This window comes from Sorex fumeus, unplaced genomic scaffold (genome assembly GCF_029834395.1).
Source record: "Sorex fumeus unplaced genomic scaffold, SorFum_2.1 ptg000048l, whole genome shotgun sequence".
Classification (NCBI taxonomy): Eukaryota; Metazoa; Chordata; class Mammalia; order Eulipotyphla; family Soricidae; genus Sorex; species Sorex fumeus.
The window spans coordinates 3,752,600-3,775,272 of record NW_026606105.1 but is presented as its reverse complement, the minus strand read 5'-3'; the positions used below and the strand labels follow the sequence as shown (position 1 = coordinate 3,775,272).

Below are 22,673 nucleotides of genomic sequence, written 5' to 3'. Positions count from 1 at the left end.
CTCAGCATTGGGCAGCTGATAGGGATCATATGCCAAGGCAGCCAAAGAGATCTATCACCTCCCTTGTGCTAAGAAAAAAGAGGATATGGATTCTGTCCAGGTAACTAGGTGACTCTTGTCTTTAGTCGACACAAAAGTACTACAGTCTGCATTTGAAGTTAGTAAGGATCTTGGGCCCTCTCAGACCCCTTCCCCTTTCAGGGAGAAAGTGAGAATCAACTGAATTCAGTAGTGTGGGAGCAGCCAATCTGAGCTGTCAACACCATTCTTTGGTTCCGGTTATGAGCAAGACTCTTTGGGATGGGCGAGAATCCCAATTACTGTTAACAAACATGTCGGCAAATAGCACTGATGTTTATTGGACATTATCACCCAAGTACCCAAAGTGATTCTCTGAGTGAGACATTTTGCAAACTGTCCCCATAAACCGGATAGGAAGGCCATGTGGGACCACGCCGAGGACAAAGAAAACCCATGTGTAGGAGATACCGGGACTGTCATCCCCATGTAATAAGAATATGGACCCAGTGAGAAGTGATTTTACTACAGAACCAGAGCTGGTACCGGGCTCGCGGTTACACCAGCCTGGCTCTTGTTCTCAGACATCTCGAAGAGGAAGAAATGAAGAGCTTGTTCAGAGAGGCAGAAATGGCAGGAGGGACAGCAGGTCCCTAAGGCATCCGTGTACTTCAGCGCATCATTGTTAGAAAACAGAAGGCGAGAGCCTGTAGACTTCAAGAGGCCACGGCAAAAAATTCACTGCGGGGAGCCGGACTGATAATCCAGTAGGGAGGTCGCTGCCTTTGCATCCGGCCTACCCGGGTTCGATCCCTGGCTTCCCATATGCTCCCCCAAGCACCCCCGGAGTGATTCCTGAGTGCAGAGCTAGGAGTAGTCCCTGAGCACTGCCAAGTATGCTCCCACCACCCATAAAAAAAGAAACAAAATCTCGGAGGTTGAGGAGGAGGAGGAAGAGCAGGAGGAGGAGGAGGAGGAGGAGGAGGAGGAGGAAGAGCAGGAGGAGGAGGAGGAGGAGGAAGAGCAGGAGAGGAGGAGGAGGAGGAGAAGGAGGAGGAGGAGGAGGAGGAAGTGTCTTGCTGAGAGCTGGAGCAAGAAGAAATAGCATCAAGGGTCATCTTCCTGCGAGGGCTGGTTTCATTTTGTCTCTGGCCCCTGGCTGCCATCCAGAAGACACGCTAGGGTGCAGGGTCCCGGCTCAAGAACAAAAGGCCACGGACGTGGGGCTGCTGCTGGCCACTGCGCTCTGCAGCACATCCTGCATGGCCTTTACTCCTCAGCACAGACGTAGGTCCGCATGGGGTGGTCCTGCCACGGAGGCAGATGGGCCAGGCTCTTGGCCACATCCGGCTGCATGGGCCAGCCCCAGGTCTCAAAGAAAGGGACCAGGTTCTTCTGCACTTTCTCAGAGAACTTCTTCACCCATAGATTCATCCGGCCGGTGTTGGTGTTGGGGAGGCCTGAGAGGGTCTGGTACTCTGCGAAGAGCTGAGTGAACGGCTCCCACCCAAAGGCCTCCTGGAGCTGGGGAGACAAACAGGAAAGTGAGGAAGGGGATGCAGAAGTTGTGGTAGTGGCTGCAGTGTGCATGCATACGTGTGTTTGTGTTTATGTGTCTAGATGGTTTTCACTTCCCTTCCTTCTTTTCCTCCTCCCTCCCTCCTCCCTCCCTCCTTCCTTCTCCTCCACCTTTCTTTCTTTCTTTCTTTCTTTCTTTCTTTCTTTCTCTCTCTCTCTCTCTCTCTTTCTTTCTTTCCTTCTTTCTTTCTCAGTTTCTGGGTCTCACCTAGCAATGCTCAGGGCTACGTCCTAGCTCTCTACTCAAGAATTACCCTTGACAGAGCTCAAGGGACCATATAGGGTGTGGGTATCGAACCTGGGTCTACTGCATGCAAGGCAAGCGCCCTCCTGCTATACTATCACTCCAGCTCCCATCCTTTCTTTCCTTGGGGTGGGTGTGGCGCGCTTGGTCATATGTGGTGGGACTTGAGCACTACTCCCAATGTGGCACTGGGGCTCCCCATGAAGCGGCAGCAACCGATCCCAGGGTCCTCACACATACAAGGCAAGTGCCGACCCCCATTGGCAGGGCTGACTTCGAGTTTCCCCTCCTGCCTTATCACAGCCCTCTGTTCTCCCAGTGAGGTTTTCCCCTGTAACACTTCTCATTTCCTCTGTGCACCATCAGAAAACCGGGGAGCAAACGGAACGGGAGCTCCTTTCCGCACCTTATAGTATTGGCATCCCGAGTCCAGGGAGATGGGATGAGGGGTTTATGCTGGCAGGGCCCGTGAAGGGGCTCCTGGTCTCTGGGGTGCTACCGGGTAGAGGATGCCCCCCGCAAGTCTGTGCGGTACCTGCAGGTAGGTCTCCAGAGCTGTCCACATGCTCCAGTTCTCCAGGGGCGCCCCCTTGCCCAGGTGCTCTCTGATCCTCTTGTCTCGTTCCACAGCACTCAGGTCAGGGTGGGCCTGAGCCCGGGGGATGCTCAGCACCGTCTCGTGCACGTAGACTGACCAGAGGTTGCATGTGGCTTCCGTGGTGTGCGGTGGGAACTCCCACCCGTCCTGTTGCTGGTTGTGACCCAGCTCGTGGATGAGCCCCCAGAGGCCCTGGCTACGGATGCTCTCGATACTCAGCAGGTCCTGCACCGACTCCACGTGGCACATGATGGGGTACCCGGAGTGCATCCAGCCTGGGGTGCGGTGGGGAAAGTGGCGGTCAACCTTAATCCCAATTCCGGCTCCCTCTCTGAGACCTTCCACAATCCCAGAATCTCCAAGGGGAGGAGAGAACCATGGTCCCCCACTTGGTGGGGCCCACACCCACATGCCAGGGAGTGGACCCCTGCCCACTGTGCTTCTTCTCCTGGTCTCCAGCACTGTCGCCTAAGCCCAGCGCTCCTCCCTGTATCACTGGACACAAGTTCTATGGGTTTCTCTTGTGTGCAGGTCTTCCCCGGATGTCCCAGGCTGGGACCTGACTCCCTCCAGGCTAGAAGAACCTCTTGCCTTCTCCCATGACTGCTGTCCTGATTTATATTCTCCCTGTGTTTCACAAGGAGAATGAACCTCCTCTTTTCTTTCTTTTTTCTTTCTTTTTTTTTTTGATCACACCCAGTGATGCATAGGAATTACTCCTGGCTCTACACTCAGGAATTACTCCTGGTGATACTTAGGGGACCTGGTTGGCCGCCTTCGAGAAAAACATCCTACCTGCTATACTGTAGCTCCAGCTGTGAACCTCATCCTTTATTAAGCATAAGGAAACAGGTTTAGGGACAGAGACACAGTACAGTGCTTGCTTTACAGGTGGCCACCCTCCATTTTATACCTGGCATCCCGGGCTGGAGCGATAGCACAGGGGGTAGGGCATTTGCCTTGCACGCAGCCAACATGGCCCACCTGAGTTCGATTCCTCCACCCCTCTTGGAGAGCCCGGCAAACTACCGAGAGTATCTCACCCACATGGCAAGCTACCCATGATGTATTTGATATGCCAAACACAGTAACAACAAGTCTCACGATGGAGACATTACTGGGCCTGCTCGAGCAAATCGATGAACAATTGGAGGACCATAACCGTGATCCCGTGTGGTTCCCTAAGCCCCACCAGGAGTGATGCTTGACTGCAGAACCAGGAGTAAGCCCTCAGCACCAGCAGGTGTGGTTCTAAATCCAGAAGGAAAAACAACCACCACCAAGCAAACAGGTCTGGAGGAATTTTCCAGAGTCCTTACACCTCTCTAGATGTTCTCTCCCCCAAAACACTCAACAGAAACCTCTTTACTCCCTTGCCACTGATGACTGTGATGTGTGCTAGGAAAAAATAGTTCACTGAGAAATTTCAAGAAAATATTAAGGCACCATGATTAACAAATTCATAGTGAGTTTCAGGCACACAATGATCCAGCATTAGGCCTGTCCCAGGGTTCCCGGGATCCCTCCGAGGCCCCAGCCTGTCTCTGTGACAGGCACATTTTGAAGTCTGGTTGCTGTCTTTTGGATTGAGTGCTTGCAGAAAGGTTGGTTTGGTGGCTCAGACTTAAACACATACAATTCCTCCACACCCCTAGCTGTGCCCAAGGCTTCTGCCCCCTCCTTTTACCCCCTGTTTATCTCTTTTTACAGCCCCCCTTCTTTCCCTATCATTCTCATTTCTACATATTAGGGTCAAGGGTAATCATAGGTAATCTCTGCCACCCCAACCCTGATATCTCGCATTCTCTCCTCAATATTCGTCCACATACCACAGATAGCCCAGTGGGTAGGGCGTTTGTCTTGCATGAAGCCAACCTGACCAACCCAGGTTCGATTTCTCCGCCACTCTCGGAGAGCCCGGCAAGGTAGCAAGAATATTTCGTCTGCATTGCAAAGCCTGGCAAGCTCCCCGTGACGTATTCGATATGCCAAACACAGTAACAAGTGGAATGGAAATGTTACTGGGCCTGCTCGAGCAAATCGATGAACAACGGGAGGACAGTGACAGTGACCACAGACAAGCAACATCACCCAGAAGGAAATATTTCTGTTTCAGCCTCTCCTGGAAGCAATGCCCCTTGCCTCTGAGAACTCCCAAGGCCAACATTCCTTTTGTTTGCTTTTCATAAAAATAATTTTGTAATTAATGAAAGAACTGCGACTAGGTGAGTTTTCGGCATATATTTCAACACCAATCCCACCCTCAGTGTCAACTTCCCTCCACCTGTGTTCCCTTACTTCATCCCCCTCCCCCACTCCCACCTGCCCCCTTCTCTCCACTCCCATCACCTTGACAAGCACTTTACAAAGTTCGGTAGCTGCAGCTTGCTCTCATGGTTTCAGTGTTGTAGAGTCTGTGCTCTGGTTGTGGAACTATCCACATCATCAGGTAACGAATGCCCTGACCTGTTTCCTCCCACCCCCTTCCCCCTTTTCATCTTCTTCCTCCGCCATTGATTTCCTCTGTCCTTCCCTAAGCTCTGGGGTCAAGAATTGTCTAGGCATCCCCCCCTTTATGACATTTCGTTTCCTCATCCGGATCAGTGAGAGCCTCCTTGTGTTTGCTCAGGCCACTGATTCTGAGATGTCCCTGCCTATCCCTACCCATGAGCTCTCCCGACTCTCCTCACCACGCACATGGGAACACATTGTCATCCCCGTCAAGGCTGTGTCTCTCCCCTGCCTCCTCCCCCACCACATGGCTTTACTGCCACCTTGACTACCGCACACTGTGAACCTTGGGGCTGGAGCACCAGCACAGTGGGTAGAGAATTTGCCTTGCATGTGGCTGACCCGGGTTTGATCCCTAGCATCCCACATGATCCCTTGAGCACCGCCAGGAGTAATTCCTGAGTGAAGAGCCAGAAGGAACCCCTGTGCATTGCCAGGTGTGACCCACAAAGCACACTGTGGGCCTTAAGAGGCAACCCCTCCCACTCTGCCCCAGGCAGCCCCCTGTCCCAGTCACATACCTGCCGAGATCTGCACGTCGGCCACGATCCGCTCAGGGCAGTGGAAAGGGAAGGGCTGGGCAGCCAGCTTGGCGATGGCCAGCATTATCTCGTCCCAGAGGCGCAGCAGGGGCTCAGGGTCCTCCAGGGTCCGGAGGTCCGCAGTGGGCACCGTCAGGATGATGTTGTCCGTGGCCAGCTCCCCCCAGGGGGCCGGGCTGTGCTGGACACTGTGCCGCCACTCCGCCAGGGACGTTTTACCTGGGAACAGTGACCAGAGCGGGGCCGGGGGCCAATAGCACCGGGAGGGAGCCTTGACTGAGCGAGCACCCGCCCTAAGTTATGCCCTGAATTGCACGCCCCCGGCACCCCGGCACCGAGAGCACTGCAGCCCCGAGCAATAAACCCACACTACTGCCAGGCAGACTGTGCATGGTGGACAGCGACCTGTGCGCCCTGGGGGAGTCAAGAAACAAGATGGAAAATGTCTCTCTTTATCCACAGCTCCCTGGTGGCAGAAAACGCTGGGGGCTGCGAGGGGCGGGCAAACACAGAATGAACAACTATCAACAAGGGTCTCAGGTCTTCCCTCTTTGGTCCCCAAGTCTCCACTGGACACAGGATGCAGGATGCAGGGAGAAGACACTGGACATGAGGCACAGGGGATGGGGCATGGGGTCTCCCATCTCCTGCGGGCCCCACCCCACAGTCCTCCCCATCCTCTCCAGCCGTAGCTCACACAGCCCCTCAGTCCCCACACTCACCCAGCCTGTAGTAGGGAGCAGGCACGGAGCCGGTGATGGTGAGGGACACGGGCCCCAGTTGGCTGCCCTTGGGCACGATGACATAGATCAGACCCCCCCAGAGACAGAACACGGACTCCGTGGCTTGGTCCACGCAGCACTGGTGAGTGACCACCGGGGCCCGGGCTAGCTGGTGGGCATCGCTCAGGTCGTCCGTGTGGCAGCCGATGAGAACCTGGAGGGAAAGATCCAGGGGTCGCCCTGTGTGTGGGAGAACAGAGCCCTGCAGGTCTGAGGGGCTAAGGGTGGGAATGTGTGGATGGAGGCTGAGACAAAGTCCAGGATCCCCCAGTGGGAGCAAGGCCAGGCACCCTCAGAGACCTGAGCGGGGGGCCACGCTGCGATGAGCCACAGGGGTGCCACAGGGGTGCCCGGAGGAGGGAGTGGGGCCAAGCCAAGGTGAGAGGATGCCTTCCCCTGTGTTTGGGGAGTCCCTGGGCTGTCTGGCTGGGGTCCTGCAATTCTCAGGGAAGACGCTAGGGGGCAGGAAAGAGACCCCAGTGAGTAGGAAGTGAACCCCCAGGACAAGGGAGGAGGAAACGGAATTCTGGCCCAATTTGGGGGGTGACAGGAGGAGGTATGGCTACAGGGACCTGGGGGCAGGTGTGGGTGTGCCCCTGGGTGCCCCTGGGTGCCCCAGCTCCCAGCCAGGAACATCACCGCTCCCTACCCCAAAGGCTTGGGCCTGGCTAGTTCTTAGGAGCCCCGAGACTCAGCTGCTTCCTCCAAGGCAGTTACCCCTTTCATTCAGACACCGGGATAGAGGTCCCTATTCCCAGGCATACCAGGTTCCCACTGCCAGGCTCTCCAGCACTCAGCCCACATTCCCTTCCAGCCACCAGCCGGACTCCCTGACAGTTAGTTTGAAGTTGAACTGTTTGGGCCACAGTGCACAGACATGTCACCTCTACACTACAGAGGAGCCGAGACCCCTGTTCTCTGCCCATGACTTCCTCTTCTCCTTCCTATCCCTCCTTTCCTTAGCATGTTTTTTTTTCCTTTTCTGCAGGGGGGGGGTCACACCCACTGATGCTCAGGAGCTCCTCCTGGCCACACTCAGGAATTACTCCTGCTAATGCTTGGGGGACCATATGGGATGCCGGGGATCAAACCGGGTCGGCCGCATGCATGGTAAACAGTCTACCGGCTGTACTATTGCTCCAGTCCCTCCTTGGCATCTTTGTTTCTGCGTTCTTCTGCCTTGGCCCCTTCCCACACCCCACACATGCCACTGGACCTCGCACAGGGCACTGAGAATGGCCAGTGTTAGGCCTCATCACCCACTTCACAGAAAACCCTCCAGCACCCCATCCAGTGGGCTGCGGACCCATCCTATGCTGCTGGGGGCCAGCGAGTGGCTCTGAGCCTGGAGGGGGCTGAGCACGGGGCTGGGGCCTCACCTTCAGCCCAGCAGAACTAGCGGAGTCCGGCAGGGAGAACTCCGCGTTCTTCCTGTTCAGCAGGTAGCGGCCGGTGCTCATCCAGCGTTCCCCTGGGCCTGGAAATCAGCACAGGGAGGCTCAGTCCCTCATCCCCTCTCCCCCCAAACAGACCTGCTCCCAACCCCCTTCCCTGTACGCTCACTTCTGGCCATCCAAGCTGACCCTCCACCCCAACTTCCTTCTTTGTTTGGTTTTGGGGCCACACCTTGGGATTCAGGCTCGCTCTTTCTTTCTTTCTTTCTTTCTTTCTTTCTTTCTTTCTTTCTTTCTTTCTTTCTCTCTCTCTCTCTTCCTTCCTTCCTTCCTTCCTTCCTTCCTTCCTTCCTTCCTTCCTTCTTTCTTTTTTTTCCTGCTTTTTGGGCCACACCCAGCGATGCACAGGGGTTACTTCAGGCTCAGGAATTACTCCTGGCGGTGTTTAGGGGACCATATGGGATGCTGGGAATCAAACCTGGGCGGGCTGCATGCAAGGCAAACATTCTACCCGCTGTGCTCTCACTCCAGCTCTGGGTCTCAGGCTTACTCCTGGTTCTGCACTCAGGGGACTCCTCCTGATGGCCTTGGGGTAGCCCCTAGGTCAGATGCTGGACACTGCACCCAGGTGGGCCGTGTGCAAGGCGAGAGGGAGCCCTCCCTGCCGCACCCTCCCTCTGGCCCCTACCCCTACTGCCTGGGGCGTGGGGACACCCCACCCAGGGGGACCCCGTCAGCCCCTCTGCGCGCTGCACACCTGGGTTGCAGGCGTCCACCTGCACGGTGATGGTCCGCTCTGCGGGGTCCGCGCAAGCGCAGCCGCCCAGCCCCGCGGCCAGCTGGGTGCAGTCAGTCCCCGATCGCGCCAGCTCGGTGGCCAGGCTGAGCATGGCAGCCTCCAGGGAGCCAGCGGCCACCGGGTTCTTCTTGCTGACGGCCGGGAGGCCTGCCAGAGGCAAAGTCTTGAGCAGGAGGCGGTGCACGGAGGCGTAGGCGGGGATGCCCCGCGCTGGGATGCTCAGGAAGGCGGCCCCGTCGCTGCCCAGCTTGGCCAGCCTCCTCTGGTCCACGCAGCCGCGGCCCTGTTTCAGCTGCTGCAGAAAGGCCGCCAGGGCCTGGCGGAAGTGGTACCCGAGCATCTCAGGCGTGGCCGCAGGGAAACAGTCTGGTTGCAGGGTCCGGGCTGTGATGCTGAGGCCCAAGCCATTGAGGAGGCGGTTTCCCGGGAAACGAGCCAGGGCGGGGCGACCGGGGTTCTGTGAGGCCCACCACCAGGCCTGGCCCCCCATCAGCAGGCCACCGCCCTCGGCCACGAACTCGCGCAAGGGCCCGGCCTCCGCGTCGCTGTAGGCCTCACAGCAGTAGACCTGCAGCTGGTCGGTCAGCTGGGACTCCAGGCTGCACTGCAGGCCACTGCCGTCCAGCAGGGCACACAGGCCCTTCAGGTTGGGGTTCACCCCCACTCGGCCCGCGGGGCCCCCGGCCAGCCAGTGCACGGCATTGAGCAGGAAGGTCCCCAACTTGGGGGCGGAGAGGAGGCTCTCGTGGGCAGCCAGGACCACCCGGCCCTTGCCGTAGCGGGCGCCTGCCACGAAGCAGCCCAGCGAGGGGTCCATGCCCAGGGGGAAGGCCAGCGCCCCGTGCACCAGCAGCCTGGACGGCAACTCCCCGGTCTTGATGTCCAGTTCCGAGATCCCTTTCAGGAGCTGCTGCTGGTCCTGCCTCGTGTCCTCCCCACACCTGCAAGGGACACAAGGGACAAAAGGGGTCACAGTCGGTTAGCAAAGAGCCAGGGGTCTCCAGCCTGAGGGCTGAAAATGCGCAGGGCCTGCCTGGTCCATGGTCTTCCCGACCCCAGGGTGAGGTGAAAAGGTGTTGATGCCACTGCCCACACCGGAGTTCAATTCCTCCACCCCTCTCAGAGAGCCCGACAAGCTACTGAGAGTATCTCGCCTTCCTGGCAAAGCTTGGCAAGCTACCCGTGAGGAATTCGATGTGCCAAACACAGTAACAAGTCTCACAATGTTACTGGGCCAATCAATGAAGAACAGGAGGACAGTGCAGTGCTACAGTGCAACTGCCCACAGCACCTTCCGGTAATTACGGGGCTCTGTGTGTACCCCAGGAGGCCTTGGATGGATTTGGAAAAAAGAAAACAACCACCACCACCTAAGAGTGAGCTGGCCAGTTTGGCACACCTCAAAACCTACATTCTCCAAAGGCTCAGTCTGGGAATTCCTCTCAGACAGGAATGCCCAAGGGTCTGATTCAATCGATGTCATCTCTCCATCCATCAGTCGTGATGAGGCCTGCCTGAGTGGTGCCAGGGTCAACCGTGGGGCCTCATACATGCCAAGGATGTGCTAACCTCCTTTGGCTACAGCTCTGGCCCCAACCCCTGTGTCTTTTTATTTTTTATTTATTTAATTTTTAAAAAATGTTTTTGGTTTTTGGGTCACACCCGGCAATGCACAGAGGTTACGCCTGGCTCTGCACTCAGGAATTACTCCTGGCAGTGCTCAGGGGATGATATGGGATGCTAGAAATTGAACCCGGATTGGTCGCGTGCAAGGCAAATGCCCTACCCGAGGTGCTATCGCTACAACACCCTCTATGTCTTTTTAAATAATACAACATACCACTGGTTTAAATGACATAGCCTTCAACTCTGGAAGTCTTCATTGTACTCATACTAGATTTAAGACGAAATTTATTGATGAGTTCAAGAAAGTGAAGGTTACATGGGTCCCACACCAGCCGGGAGCCAGTAACCAACCACATTCTATAGGTGCCTTCCTTCCTTCCTCCTCTCATTCTTAGGTTGTCTCAGCTGACCTCTGACCCTAACAACTAGTTTTCACTAGACACCATCTGTTCCCTGGCTTGGTTCCTTTATATACTACCTCTGAGTGGGATCGGCTGGTATACTTGCCCTTCTCCTTCTGACTCATTTCACTCAGCTTGATTCCATCTAATTCCATCCACGCAGCAGTGAGATACTCTGTTTTTCCATCGCTGAGTAATATCTCACTATATAAATATACCACACATTGATCCACTCATTTGCTGTTGGGACACCTGGGTTGTTTCCAGATCATGCCTGTTGGAACACTGCATGGAACACAGGAGTTTGCAGATCTTGTTGACATCCTTAGTTATCATCCTGTTGTGAAAATGCAGTGTATGTCTTTTGGTTTCAACACGGTTTCTTTAGAAGATTGTGTTGTTATCACTCCTACCAGCCAAGGGCCAATAACCCACAAACTTAAAGAACTCAGGCGTTTTGATGTTATCTCTTTGATTTATTTGCTCCTCTTCTGAAAGATGGTCACCCTTTAACGGCTGTGAAGACTAATGTTCAAGGTCTTGAAGGCTGCACTCCCACATCTATGTGGAAGGAGATAATAATTTGAGGTTAATGCTTTCTGCGGGCACGTCTGAACTGTGAAGGAGATAATAATTTGAGGTTAATACTTTCTGCGGGCACGTCTGAACTGTGGTCAGAGGGCAGCAGGAGCCTTGCAGTTGGATTTTACATCCCAGTTACCGCAATGCCTCCGTGCGGTGCACAAACACAGGTGTGCTTCTCCTTTGGGATAAGACATCCCTTGAGGCCCTTCTGCTGATTTTTATTTATTTTTTATTTTTTTATATTTTGCTTTTTGGGTCAGAACCGGCGATGCACAGGGGTTATTCCTGGCTCATGCACTCAGGAATTACTCCTGGCGGTGATCGGGGGAATATATGGGATGCTAGGAATCGAACCCGGGTCGGCTGCGTGCAAGGCAAACACCCTACCAGCTGTGCTATCACTCCAGCCCCCTTCTGGTGATTTTTAGAGGTGGCCTCTCCCCTAGCCAGATGGGGCAGTTCCTCCCTCCAGGAACTGCAGAGCCTTCCACAGCAATTTGAAAGAACAGAACCTGCTCAGTGGGTCCAGGAGCTTTTGACCAAGATGGGTTGACAGGACACTTTGAACCCGAGCTGAGTGAAGGGACAGCATTGAGGGCGTTGGCTGCATGTCAGCGCATTCCTGGAGATGAGATCTGACAATGCTGGTCAGCCCCAGCTCAGTTTAGGCAGGAGACATCTGAGACCAGCCCCTCTGTGAGTCTCTTCACGAAGTTGTCTGTTGGGCGATTCATCACAGTACTAGGTCACCCTTTGTCTTGGAATGGGTCTGGATGTTTTCTACTCAGCTCTATACTCCAGGTGTTTTGATCAGTGTTACTCAGCCACTGGTGCTGCCCACAGAAATTCCTTGTCAGTGCATGAAAAGTCATTGCCTCGGAACACATGATACCCACGCGTGTCCATATAGCAGTATTATCATCACAATCACGATCACGATCATCCTGTTGTTCGTCGATTTCCTCGAGCAGGCACCAGTAATGTCTCCTTCCTAGCCCAGAGATTTTAAAAGAGCCATTTCAATGCCTGAGATTTTAAAAGAGCCATTTCAATGCTCTTTCAGGATTAGGAGAATGAGACCCATCATTGTTACTGGTATTTGCCATATTGAATACGACACAGGAAGTTTGCCAGACTCTGCCGTGCGGGCAGGATACTTTTGGTTGCCTGCCATGTTCTCCAAAGGAAAAATAAGATAATAAGATGTCGGGAGCTGGGTTTTATAGTCTCTGCGTCTTGGCCGTTGATGGGACCAACCTGGCACTGGTGACAGCTGGTGGGTGTGACACCTACCTACTGGAAGATGGGGGGTCTGGGTGGAGAAGGCCCAGTCCCAATCCGAGTAGGCTTGGAGACCTCAGCCCCGGGCCCCGCATGCCTGGGTTACCCCCTGGGCTCCTCTGACAGTTCTTTCATGCATGAGGCCCATCTGGACGTATGGAGAGTAGTCCCAGCATGGCCGTGGCTGGCTCCAGAGGTCCTCAGCTGCTGGGGCTCTGCTCGAGGGCGGGCGGGGGAGAAACTCAACCTTTCCCCCTCCAAGGGGCCCTGGTGAGGACAGCCAAGCGCGGGGACAGGAGACTAGTACTATCATATGTTGGTAAATATTCTTATTACAGAGAATGGCTTGGAGTGATTGTACAGCAGGTGGGGGCTTGCCTTGCACACAGCTCACTGGTTTTGAAATCCAGCATCCTATAGAGTCCCCTGAGCCCCACCAAGAGTGATCCCTGAACACAGAGCCTAGAGAAAGCTCTGAGCACAGCCAGGTGAGGCAGCAAAACAAAACCAAAACCAAAACCAAAAAAAAAACAGAAGGTTTTGTTTTACTTTAATAGTTTAGAAGTGGTTCTGCAGGTATAAGGTTGGAAGTCACAGATCTAGAGAGGCACTAGAGTGAGCATGTGGGGAGGTGGTAACAGGACATAATCACTGGGGCTTTCCCTGGAGAGTCATGGGGGGAGTTTCCAGCGAGGGACAGTGGCAGTGGAAAGGGGATCCTTGTTTCCAGGGGTCCCTACAGGAGAAGCATCCAGGAGGCTGTTTTGAGTTGAAACTAAATAAGGGGAATAAACTGGTTTTTCAAGTCCTGAGGAAAAACTCAAGGGTTCTTATTTTCCCAAGCGCTTTATAGTCCACCTATATGGACATAGGGCTGGAGCGATAGCACAGCGGGTAGGACGTTCTCCTTACAAGCGGCCAACATGGCCGACCCGAGTTCGATTCCTCCGCCCCTCTCGGAGAGCCCGGCAAGCTACCGAGAGTATTCGATATGCCAGACACAGTAACAACAAAGTCTCCAATGGAGACGTTACTGGGCCCACTCTAGCAAATTGACGATCTACGTGAGGGCCCTTACCTTTACCTTTGCCTATATGGACATTATTTTCATAAGCTCAGTAGCACTGTAGTCGAGTTGTTCATCGATTTGCTTGAGCGGGCACCAGGAATGTCCCCATTGTGAGACTTGTTACTGTTTTTGGCATATCAAATACGCCACGGGAAGCTTGCCAGGCTTTGCTGTGCGAGCAGGGTACTCTCAGTAGCTTGCCGGGCTCTCTGAGTGGGGCGGAGGAATACAACCTGGGTTGGCCATGTGGAAGGCAAACGCTTTACTCGCCGTGCTATCACTCTAGCCCATAAGCTCGGTATTATTTATTTATTTATTTATTTATTATTAGTGAAACACTATGAGGTACAGTTATAGACTTATTAAATTTTTGTACTTGGTTTTCAGTTATGCAAGGGGACATGAAGAAATGGAAAAATGTCCCCTGTTCATGGATCGGCAGAATTAACATTGTCAAAATGGCAATACATCCCAAAGCACGGTACATATTCAATGTGATCCCTATAAGGATATCCATGACATTCTTCAAAGAAATGGAGCAAACACTCCTGAAATTTATATGGAACAATAATCCCCCATGAATTGCAAAAGCAATTCTTGGGAAAAGGAAAATGGGAGGAATCAACCTCCCTAACTTCAAGCTCTATTACAAAGCAGTAATACTTAAAACAGCGTGGTACTGGAACAAAGGCAGAGCTGTAGACCAATGGAACAGGGCTGAATATACTGACATATCCCCCTAAGCATATGATCATCGGTATCATTTAGAACAGAGTTTTATTTCTCAACTTTTGTCTATTAGATCATGATCATTTTCCTATTTCCTGTATCTCTTGAATATGTGACTTTTATTGGTTGAAAAATTATTCTTCAGTCTAAACTGCGTAATACAACCTAATCACCAAAGCAATGTTGATAAATATGTAGCTTCTTCCCAGTATATCACTTACTAGTGAAAAATCCTATTAAAATGCCTCTTGCTAAATGTTTGCCTTCGAGCCCATTTTACCCAATTCCTCATGTCTGAGTGTCTTCTGGAAGAAGATGCCATAGTGGCCAGGGAAATATGCAAGAAGGACGGATAGTGTAAACCCATCCAGAGAGCATCCTTCAGAGGCTAAATTCCCTTCAGTCATTTCCCAGGAACTGACTCTAAAACAGGTGAATTTAACCATCTTTATCAGGGCACTGTTTCCATTCCCCCTATGAGCTGTCAATTTCATGACTAGAAATGCAGTACAAACAAGCACTCGGGTATTTAGTGCAGTATATATGCAATAGACCACTGAAAATTTTCAAACTATTAGAAATGTACAGTGACTAAAGATCTAACTTAATGAATTATACTGCATCTACACGCTAAAATTTAATAGAATATATTGTATATTATTTATATAATAATATAGTGCTATATTGAAAGAATAATATCACATCGAAAAGGTGAAGAAAAAAATCGTATAGTATGTCACTTCCCTATGCAAAAAGCAAACTGATATATGTGTATGTCTTTCTATATAAATGAATAATAGAATAAGAAATTTTTTGAACAGAGAAAGGAAGAAAATTCATAAAGCAGACAAAAACAGAGTGCATACTTCTTAATCTTTTGTTTTGGATCCACATAATCACTTTATATAATTATGAAATAAATTTATTTATGAAAGCAATTCCAACAAAGCAAAAGTGAAACATCTAAATGAACATCATGTTGGTGGTATTGCCACAAAGATAAGTATTATTCTATTAAGGCAATTTGACTGAAGATATCAAACAAAATATAACACAAGGATAAAGAGAACTGAAGGCATCTTTGATTGTTCTGAGGGTAAACAGTTTCTTGTATTTTACAACCATCTTGTGTGCATTATGAGTAAAAGCAAATGAATCACCGAGCAGTGCACTTTAGAATTGGGACTTTTCATCCTGGGAAGAAAAGTAGGTGCAGATGGACGAGCATTGAAATGAAGCACAAGCTTGGAGCGGTGCATCTGTCTGAAGTATCAGTTAAACTCAGGAACCCGAGAGATAGTAAAAGGCCTGGCATGATATATGGTCCTGGCATGTGGCCTGCCAGGTTTGACCCCTGGCACCACACATGGTCCCCTGATCATCCCGAGGAGTGATTCCTTAGCACAGAACTAGAAGTAAGCCCTGAGCACCACTGGCTCTGGTCCCTAAACCAGATAAATAACAAACTCAGAGCAAACCACTGTATAGCACCGTCTTCCTGTTGTTCATTGATTTGCTTGAGCCAGCAAGTAGCGTCTCCATTGTGAGACTTGTTGTTACTGTTTTTGGCATATCGAATACTCCTCAGGGAGCTTGCCAGGCTCTGCCACAACAAAAATTCGTCGATTGCCTCAAGCTGGCCCCAGCAACATCTCCTTCATCCTAGCCCTGAGATTATATTCAAGGCTTTTTAGAAGAATGAGACTCATCATTGTTACTGGTATTTGGCATATTGGGTATGCCACGGGGAGTTTGCCAGACTCTGCTGTGTGGGCAGGCTACATTCAGTAGCCTGCCAGTTTGTCCAAAATAAGAATGAGATAATAAGATGTCATAATAAGATGTTGCACGGCCGCAAATGCGGCCGCGTGGTTCTGGTTGCTGGTTTTTATAGTCTCTGGGTCTTGGCCGTTGATGGGATTACACGGCGCCAGGGGGCCAGTTGGTGGGTGTGACCCCCGCCTACTGGAATTTGGAGGCTCTGGGTGGAGGATGCCCGGCCCCAATCTGAGTAGGCTTGGAGATCTCGGCCCCGGAACATACGTGGCTTTGTCCCTCTGCCAGTACCTTCATGTGTGCGGAGAGTGGTCTCAGCATGGTGGTGGCTGGTCCTAGAGGTCTTCAGCTGCTGGAGCCCTGGTTGGGGCAGGGAGGAAAGCTCAACCTACTCCCCTCCAAGGGGCCCCGGCGAGGGCAGCCAGACGCGGGGGCAGGATTTACAACAAAAATAATTTTTTAAAAACAAAATCCACACTAATTGTGGATACTCATAAGGCCTAGAAACAATACTGAACCTACTCATTCTCGAAGATGGTACCAGGGAGATGGTGGTTTCCAAATGTCATTTCCCTCTAGAAGAGACCAGGGCTCCTTGCAGAAATGGCTGGTGCAGGGTCTGGGGCCACAGACCAATGAGACAGACCTTGTTACACTGAAAAGCCTGGATTCTGCGGGGCTGGCTGTAAAGGTTCTACAGTCCACAGAGTAGAAAGGCCGCTGGGCGGCTCCACAGTTCCCGGAGAATGCACCATTTCCCAAAAAGAGCAGAGCTTACGCGGCCACACAACATCTCCGAATATAGAAAGTGATCAATGGAAAGTAAATCATGCAACGTTTCTCCCTGAAAATCAGGCTTAACTCTTATACAAATCACAACACCCAATAGGAGAGAGAAAACAAAAGGGTAAGCCCTGCCACAAAGGCAGAGTGGGATGGGGAGGGTGAGGGTGGGAGGGATACTGCGATCCGTGGTGGTGGGAAATGGGCACTGGTGGAGGGATGGGTATTCAAAATAAATTAATTAATTAAAAAAAATAAAGTTTCTACAGTCACCCTGCAGAGGCTCTTGGTGACAGGCACAGCTCATTTTAGCACTGACAGAGAGACACGAAATGAAACACTTTCTTTCATGAGCATAATACTTCTTTTAAAAAAATTTCATGAGCATCTCTGAGTTTGTCATGAGACTGAAAGAAATTCTTATGTATTGGTGACCTGGGGGGTAAACACAAAATAATTCAATATTTTGAAACGAGGTTAAAAAAAAGAAGGAAGAAATCAAGCTTGTCCTTCTCGAAGTCATCTAAGCCAACAGCTGACGAAGAGGAATTGTGTCTATAGAAGTTATTTGAACTTCTGAATAAAAGAAACACTAGAATTTCAAAGCTACTGTTTCTCAGCCATGAATGAATCAATGAACTTAGGGCTGGGCAGTGTTCATGGAAGATTGCTAGACAGACAGAGATGTTGAAGTAAGTCACTGTAAAGCACTCAACAAACAGAAAATCTCTCTCTCTCTCTCTCTCTCTCTCTCTCTATCTATCTATCTATGTATATGTTTGGCTGGAGCGATAGCACAGCGGGTAGGGCATTTGCCTTGCACGCGGCCAACCCCACTGACCAAGGTTCGATTTCTCTGCCCTTTTCAGAGAGCCCAGCAAGCTACCAAGAGTATCTTGCCTGCATGGCAAAGCCTGGCAAGCTACCCGTGACATATTCGATATGTCAAACACAGTCACAAGTTCACAAGGGAGAAGTTACTGGGGCTGCTCTAGCAAATTGATGAATAACGGGAGGACAATGACAGTGATGTATATGTTATATATAGTATATAACATATATGTAAAATATATGTATAAGTAAAATATATTGTAAAATATATGTAGATATGTACATATATTTTACAATATATGTACATATGTATGACAAAGCCTGGCCAACTCCCCGTGACGTATTTGATATGCCAAACATAGTAACAAGTCTCACAATGTTCCTGGGCCTGCTAGAGCAAATCGATGAACAACGGGAGGACAGTGACAGTGACATATGTACATATATATTAAACCATAAAAATGAATGATGAAGTTAAGAAATTACTAATTTTTTCTTAGATGTGACAATGGTGCTTGGGTTCTACTTGCAAGAGAGCGGGTCCCTATCTTTAGAAGGAAAATGTGCTACCATTTTTCCAGGGACCACCCATTCTCAGAAACCTCCTCCCGGTCCCTACTCCATGCCTGTTACTCCAAGCAATCGCATCTTAGAAACTCTGGAAGGCCCCACACAGACATCAGCTTCAGGCGGTCCCTTAGCTCACTGCCCTGGGCGCCTCTTTCACACATGTCCATCACTCTGGTTTCTTGTTTCAATTCCTTTCAGCTTCTTAAAGGTCAGAGAAGCCTTCCACGCTGGTGGTCATCTCTAAACCCATTTTTCTGTGATGCTGTATGGCTGCGTCTACACTGCTGGATCTGTGAGTGTGGGTCTACACCCCTGGATTCCCTCTCCCCCAGGCTGCTGGTGGATTCAAATGGAGGAGGTAAAATCCAGACAGCAGGAAAAGAAGGAACTGATATGGTGTCTCTCGCTCTGTCCAAGTCCCTGGCACACTGTGTCTTCTGCAAGACTTCAGATGCCGGCAATAACTTTCATCAGGAGCCGTCAAGGCCCTGCTGAAACAGCCTCAGAGGCCACAAGCTTCACCCACGCCACCCCCAAGGCCACCTCAGTGTCCCTCCCTCCCACAACCTGCAACTCGAAACTATGGTACCTCTTCCCTCTCTCCTGGGGGCGGGGGGTTCCAGCTCCGTGGTCCCCTGCTTAGGGTTTTTTGTTTGTTTCTTGGCTCACACCTGACGATGCTCAGAGGTTACTCTTGACTCTGCGCTCAGCAATTATTCCTGGTGGAGCTCAGGAGGCCATATGGGATGCCGGGGATCAAACCCACACTGGCTGCATGCAAGGTCAGCATCCTATGTGCTGGACTAGCTCTCTAGCCCACCCCCCCGCCCCGAGTTAAACTCCTGGTTTTTGACTGCTGGTGGGAATGCTGACTGGTTCAGCCCTTTTGGAAAACAGTATGAATGATTCTCAAAAAATTAGAAATTGAGCTCCCATTTGACCCAGCAATACCACTCCTGGGAATATATCCCGGAGAGGCAAAAAAAGTATAGTCGAAATGACATCTGCACTTCGATGTTCATTGCTGCACTGTTCACAATAGTCAAAATCTGGAAAAAACCCGACTGCCCAAGAACAGTTGACAGGTTAAAGAAACTTTGGTACATCTATACAATGGAGTACTATGTAGCTGTTAGGAAAGATGAAGTCATGAAATTTACACACAAATGGCACTACATGGAAAGTATCATGCTAAGTGAAATGAGTCAGAGAGAGAGGGACAGAAAGATTGTATTCATCTGGGGAATATAAAGTAACAAAATAGGAGATTAACATCCAAGAATAGTCGAGATAAGTACAAGGAGTTTCACTCCATGGCTTGAAGGCCAGCCGCACATGCGAGGGGAAAAGGCAGCTCAGAAAGAGAAGGGAACACCAAGTGAAGGGTGTTGTGAGGATCCTCCCAGGATGGGAGAAGCATGCTGAAAGTAGACTATAAGAACAAACATGATTGCCACTCAATGCCTCTTTTGCAAACCTCAGCAACCAAGAGGAGAGAGAGAACAAAAGGGAATACCCTGCCACAGAAGCAGGATGGGATGGGGGGCGGGAGGGATACTGGGATCATAGGTGGTGGAGAATGGGCACTGGTAGAGGGATGGGTACTCAATCATTGTATAACTGAAATCCAAGCACAAAAACCTGTAATGTCTACAACTGTACCTTATGGTGTTTCATTGATAAAAATTTAAAAAATAAAATAAAATTGAATTGCCATGAGATTAAGATAGAAATAAATAAATAAATAAATAAATAAAATAAACTCCTGGTGTTTGAAATGCCAGCGTTCAACCTGCATGCATTCCCTCAACTCTGAGCCTTCCCGGAACTCTCTCAGTGAGAGTCTTCTCCTGCCCCCACACCCCTCCAGCTGCTGTTCCTGTTTAGCTGGCCTGACTTTTCCTTGTTAGAACAGGAAACCGTTTGTTTCCTTGACTGCCTAAATCTCCCCTGGAATACAAGTGTGGGCACAGTACGACTTGGCCACGTGGAGTCTGGCCTGCGGAACATCTCACACAAACATTCCTGTTGGCCCAAGAGGACTGGACATCCTCTCTCCATGTCACCGGCATGAGACATGGGGCGCAGGCTGGTGACTGAGCTCGTTTCCAGCCTGACTGCTGCTTGGGGCCTGCGGCTGAGCAGGGAGGATGCAGTGCCGCCTGGAACCCAGTGAATCCCAAACGGCCTGATTTTGATGCGAGGTGGGTCCTAATACCACATGTTAGAACTGCAGGGGTTTTTTTTTTTTGGCCTTTTTTTGGGTCACACCCAACGATGCACAGGGGTTATTCCTGGCAGTACTCAGGGGACCATATGGGATGCTGGGAATCGAAAACGGGTCGGCTGCTTGCAAGGCAAACGCCCTGCCCGCTGTGCGATCTCTCCAGCCCCTAGAACTGCAGTTTGGACCAGAGAGACAGTACGGGGTCACCTGCCTTGCACACAAAGCCCAGCTTTGATCCCTGTCACCACAGTGGATGCCCTGAGCAACGGCAGGAGTGATTCCTGAGCACAGAGCCAAGAGGGAGCCCGGAACATGCCGAACGGTAGTTCATGAAGCAAAACAAAGAAAGAAACGCCAAGGATGGCAGGTCGCTCAGGAGAGGCACCACCCTCCCTCTGCTGAGCAGACCACAGCCACTCACCTGACATGCAGCGGGATCTTGGGAATATTCTTAGAGACCTTAAACCGGCCCGTGTCCCCGTAGGTGTCGGTGAAGTACACTCCAGCCACGCAAGTCACCTGGTTCCCCGGGAACGCGGACAGCACCTGGTGGGCACCGTGCTGGCTTGCCCAGTACCAGGCCTGGACCCCGATGAGCAAGCCCCCTCCGCGCTTCACAAACTGCACCAGCTCCTCACTCAGGCCATCGCTATAGGCGTCTATGCAGTAAACCCCCAGGGCCGCTCCTGGTTCCGACTCCAGCTGAGCCTGGGTACCAGCACCCTGAAGGATGCTGGTGAGCGCTTCCAGGGACGGGTGGACGCCAATGGGAGCGCCGGGCGTGGGACAGAGCCAGTCCATGGCGTTGCGGAGGAAAGGGGACAGGCTGGCGGCCACCAGGTAGCCCTCGTGGGCCACCACCACTAGGCGTCCACGGCCGTACGTGGAGGCGGCGATGATCACCTGGCCCTTGTCGTTCACCATCACCGGGAAGGCGGCCTCGCCGATGAGCAGCAGCTCGCAGGGGACGGGGTCTTTGGGGACATCCCAGTGGGTTACGCCGTGCATGAGAGCCTCGAAAGCAGCGGCAGGAGTTGTCGTCGCTGCCATGGCTGGAGCAGCTGCAGGAGAGCAGGGAAGAGACTCAGAGACCACAAAGAACAATTGCAACATGCCCAGCACTGGTCCGGTCCCTAGTGCACAAGGAACAGCCCAGGCCACGCCCCCTTTCACATGGCAATGTGCGAGTCATAACTTGTATGTGCTGTTAACTACAAAACCACAGGGCCAGAGCAACAGCACAGTGGAGAGGGTGTTTGCCTTGCATGCAGCCAACCCGGGTTCGATCTCCAGCATCCCATATGGTCCCCCAAGCACCGGCAGGAGTAATTCCTGAATGCAGAGCCAGGAGTAATCCCTGAGCATCACTGGGTGTGCCCCCAAAAGGAACCTAGGAAACAGACAAAATCAATAAAAGCACAGGAACCACTGCTAATTTCAAGGGATTTCCCCTCCCCCCTTTTTTGCATTTTGGGTCACACCCAGCGATGCACAGGGGTCACTCCTGGCTCTGCACTCAGGAATTATCCCTGGCAGTGCTCAGGAGACCATATGTGATGCTGGGAATCAAACCTGGGTCGGCCGCATGCAAGGTAAACACCATACCCGCTGTGCTATCACTCCAGCCCCATCCCCCCTTTTTCTTACTGTGAATGGCGTTGCCTGACCTCCCTGGACGTGATCGTAGCCCCTTATCTAAGATGTCCCTACTGCCCAGGAGTCCCGGTGTCATTGCCACCACAATTGAAGTGTGTCCCCAGTGTTACTGAGGCATAATACTGCGTGTGAATCTGAAGAGGGAGTTTGCAGAAACGCACCATAAAGCAGTTTGGGAGACCACCACTCATGGATGATGCTCTCTGACCCCTTTGCTGTCTGGACTTAGCCCTCTGGGGAATAAAGGTTCCTTTGTGAGGCTCAAAAGCAGGCTCCTCAGAAGCCATGACAGGATGCAGCTAACATCAAATCTCAACTAGGCCCCAGTTCCTGTTTCCCCGAAGCAGGACTTGCAGTTTCTGGTAAACTCCCAGTTGAGTAATTCACCTAGATAAGAAACTGGGCAGTTGGATCTGGTCAGACATGAGGGGTGGCCGCACCCTTCTTGCAAAGAACCCCAAACCGTTACTGGTGCCTATTGTCTAATTGCTGACCACTGTTGTAATAGGCCAATGTTAAAAATAGACCAGCATATAAACCGCTGCTTGACTGAACCCTATATAAGCTGCTTGTGATTCAGAGTCGGGGTCCTTGTCAAGACTCCACTGTGTCGGATGAGACTTGGACCCCAGCTCGGGCTAGCGCTGGCTCGGGCTAGTGATAAAGAATAAGC

At 51.5% G+C, this 22,673-nt stretch overlaps 1 protein-coding gene across 1 annotated transcript; it reads right to left on the bottom strand.

The window, feature by feature from the left end:
- Positions 1-1,287: 1,287 nt before the first annotated feature.
- Positions 1,288-21,394, bottom strand: LOC130032359 (TRPM8 channel-associated factor 2-like). The gene is made up of 7 exons (XM_056123941.1): positions 20,766-21,394; positions 8,425-9,407; positions 7,653-7,750; positions 6,214-6,427; positions 5,471-5,710; positions 2,376-2,713; positions 1,288-1,542 (listed from the first exon to the last, which is right to left on the bottom strand). Exons 1-7 carry the CDS (start codon positions 21,392-21,394, stop codon positions 1,288-1,290), a joined length of 2,757 nt encoding a protein of 918 aa, XP_055979916.1.
- Positions 21,395-22,673: the final 1,279 nt, after the last annotated feature.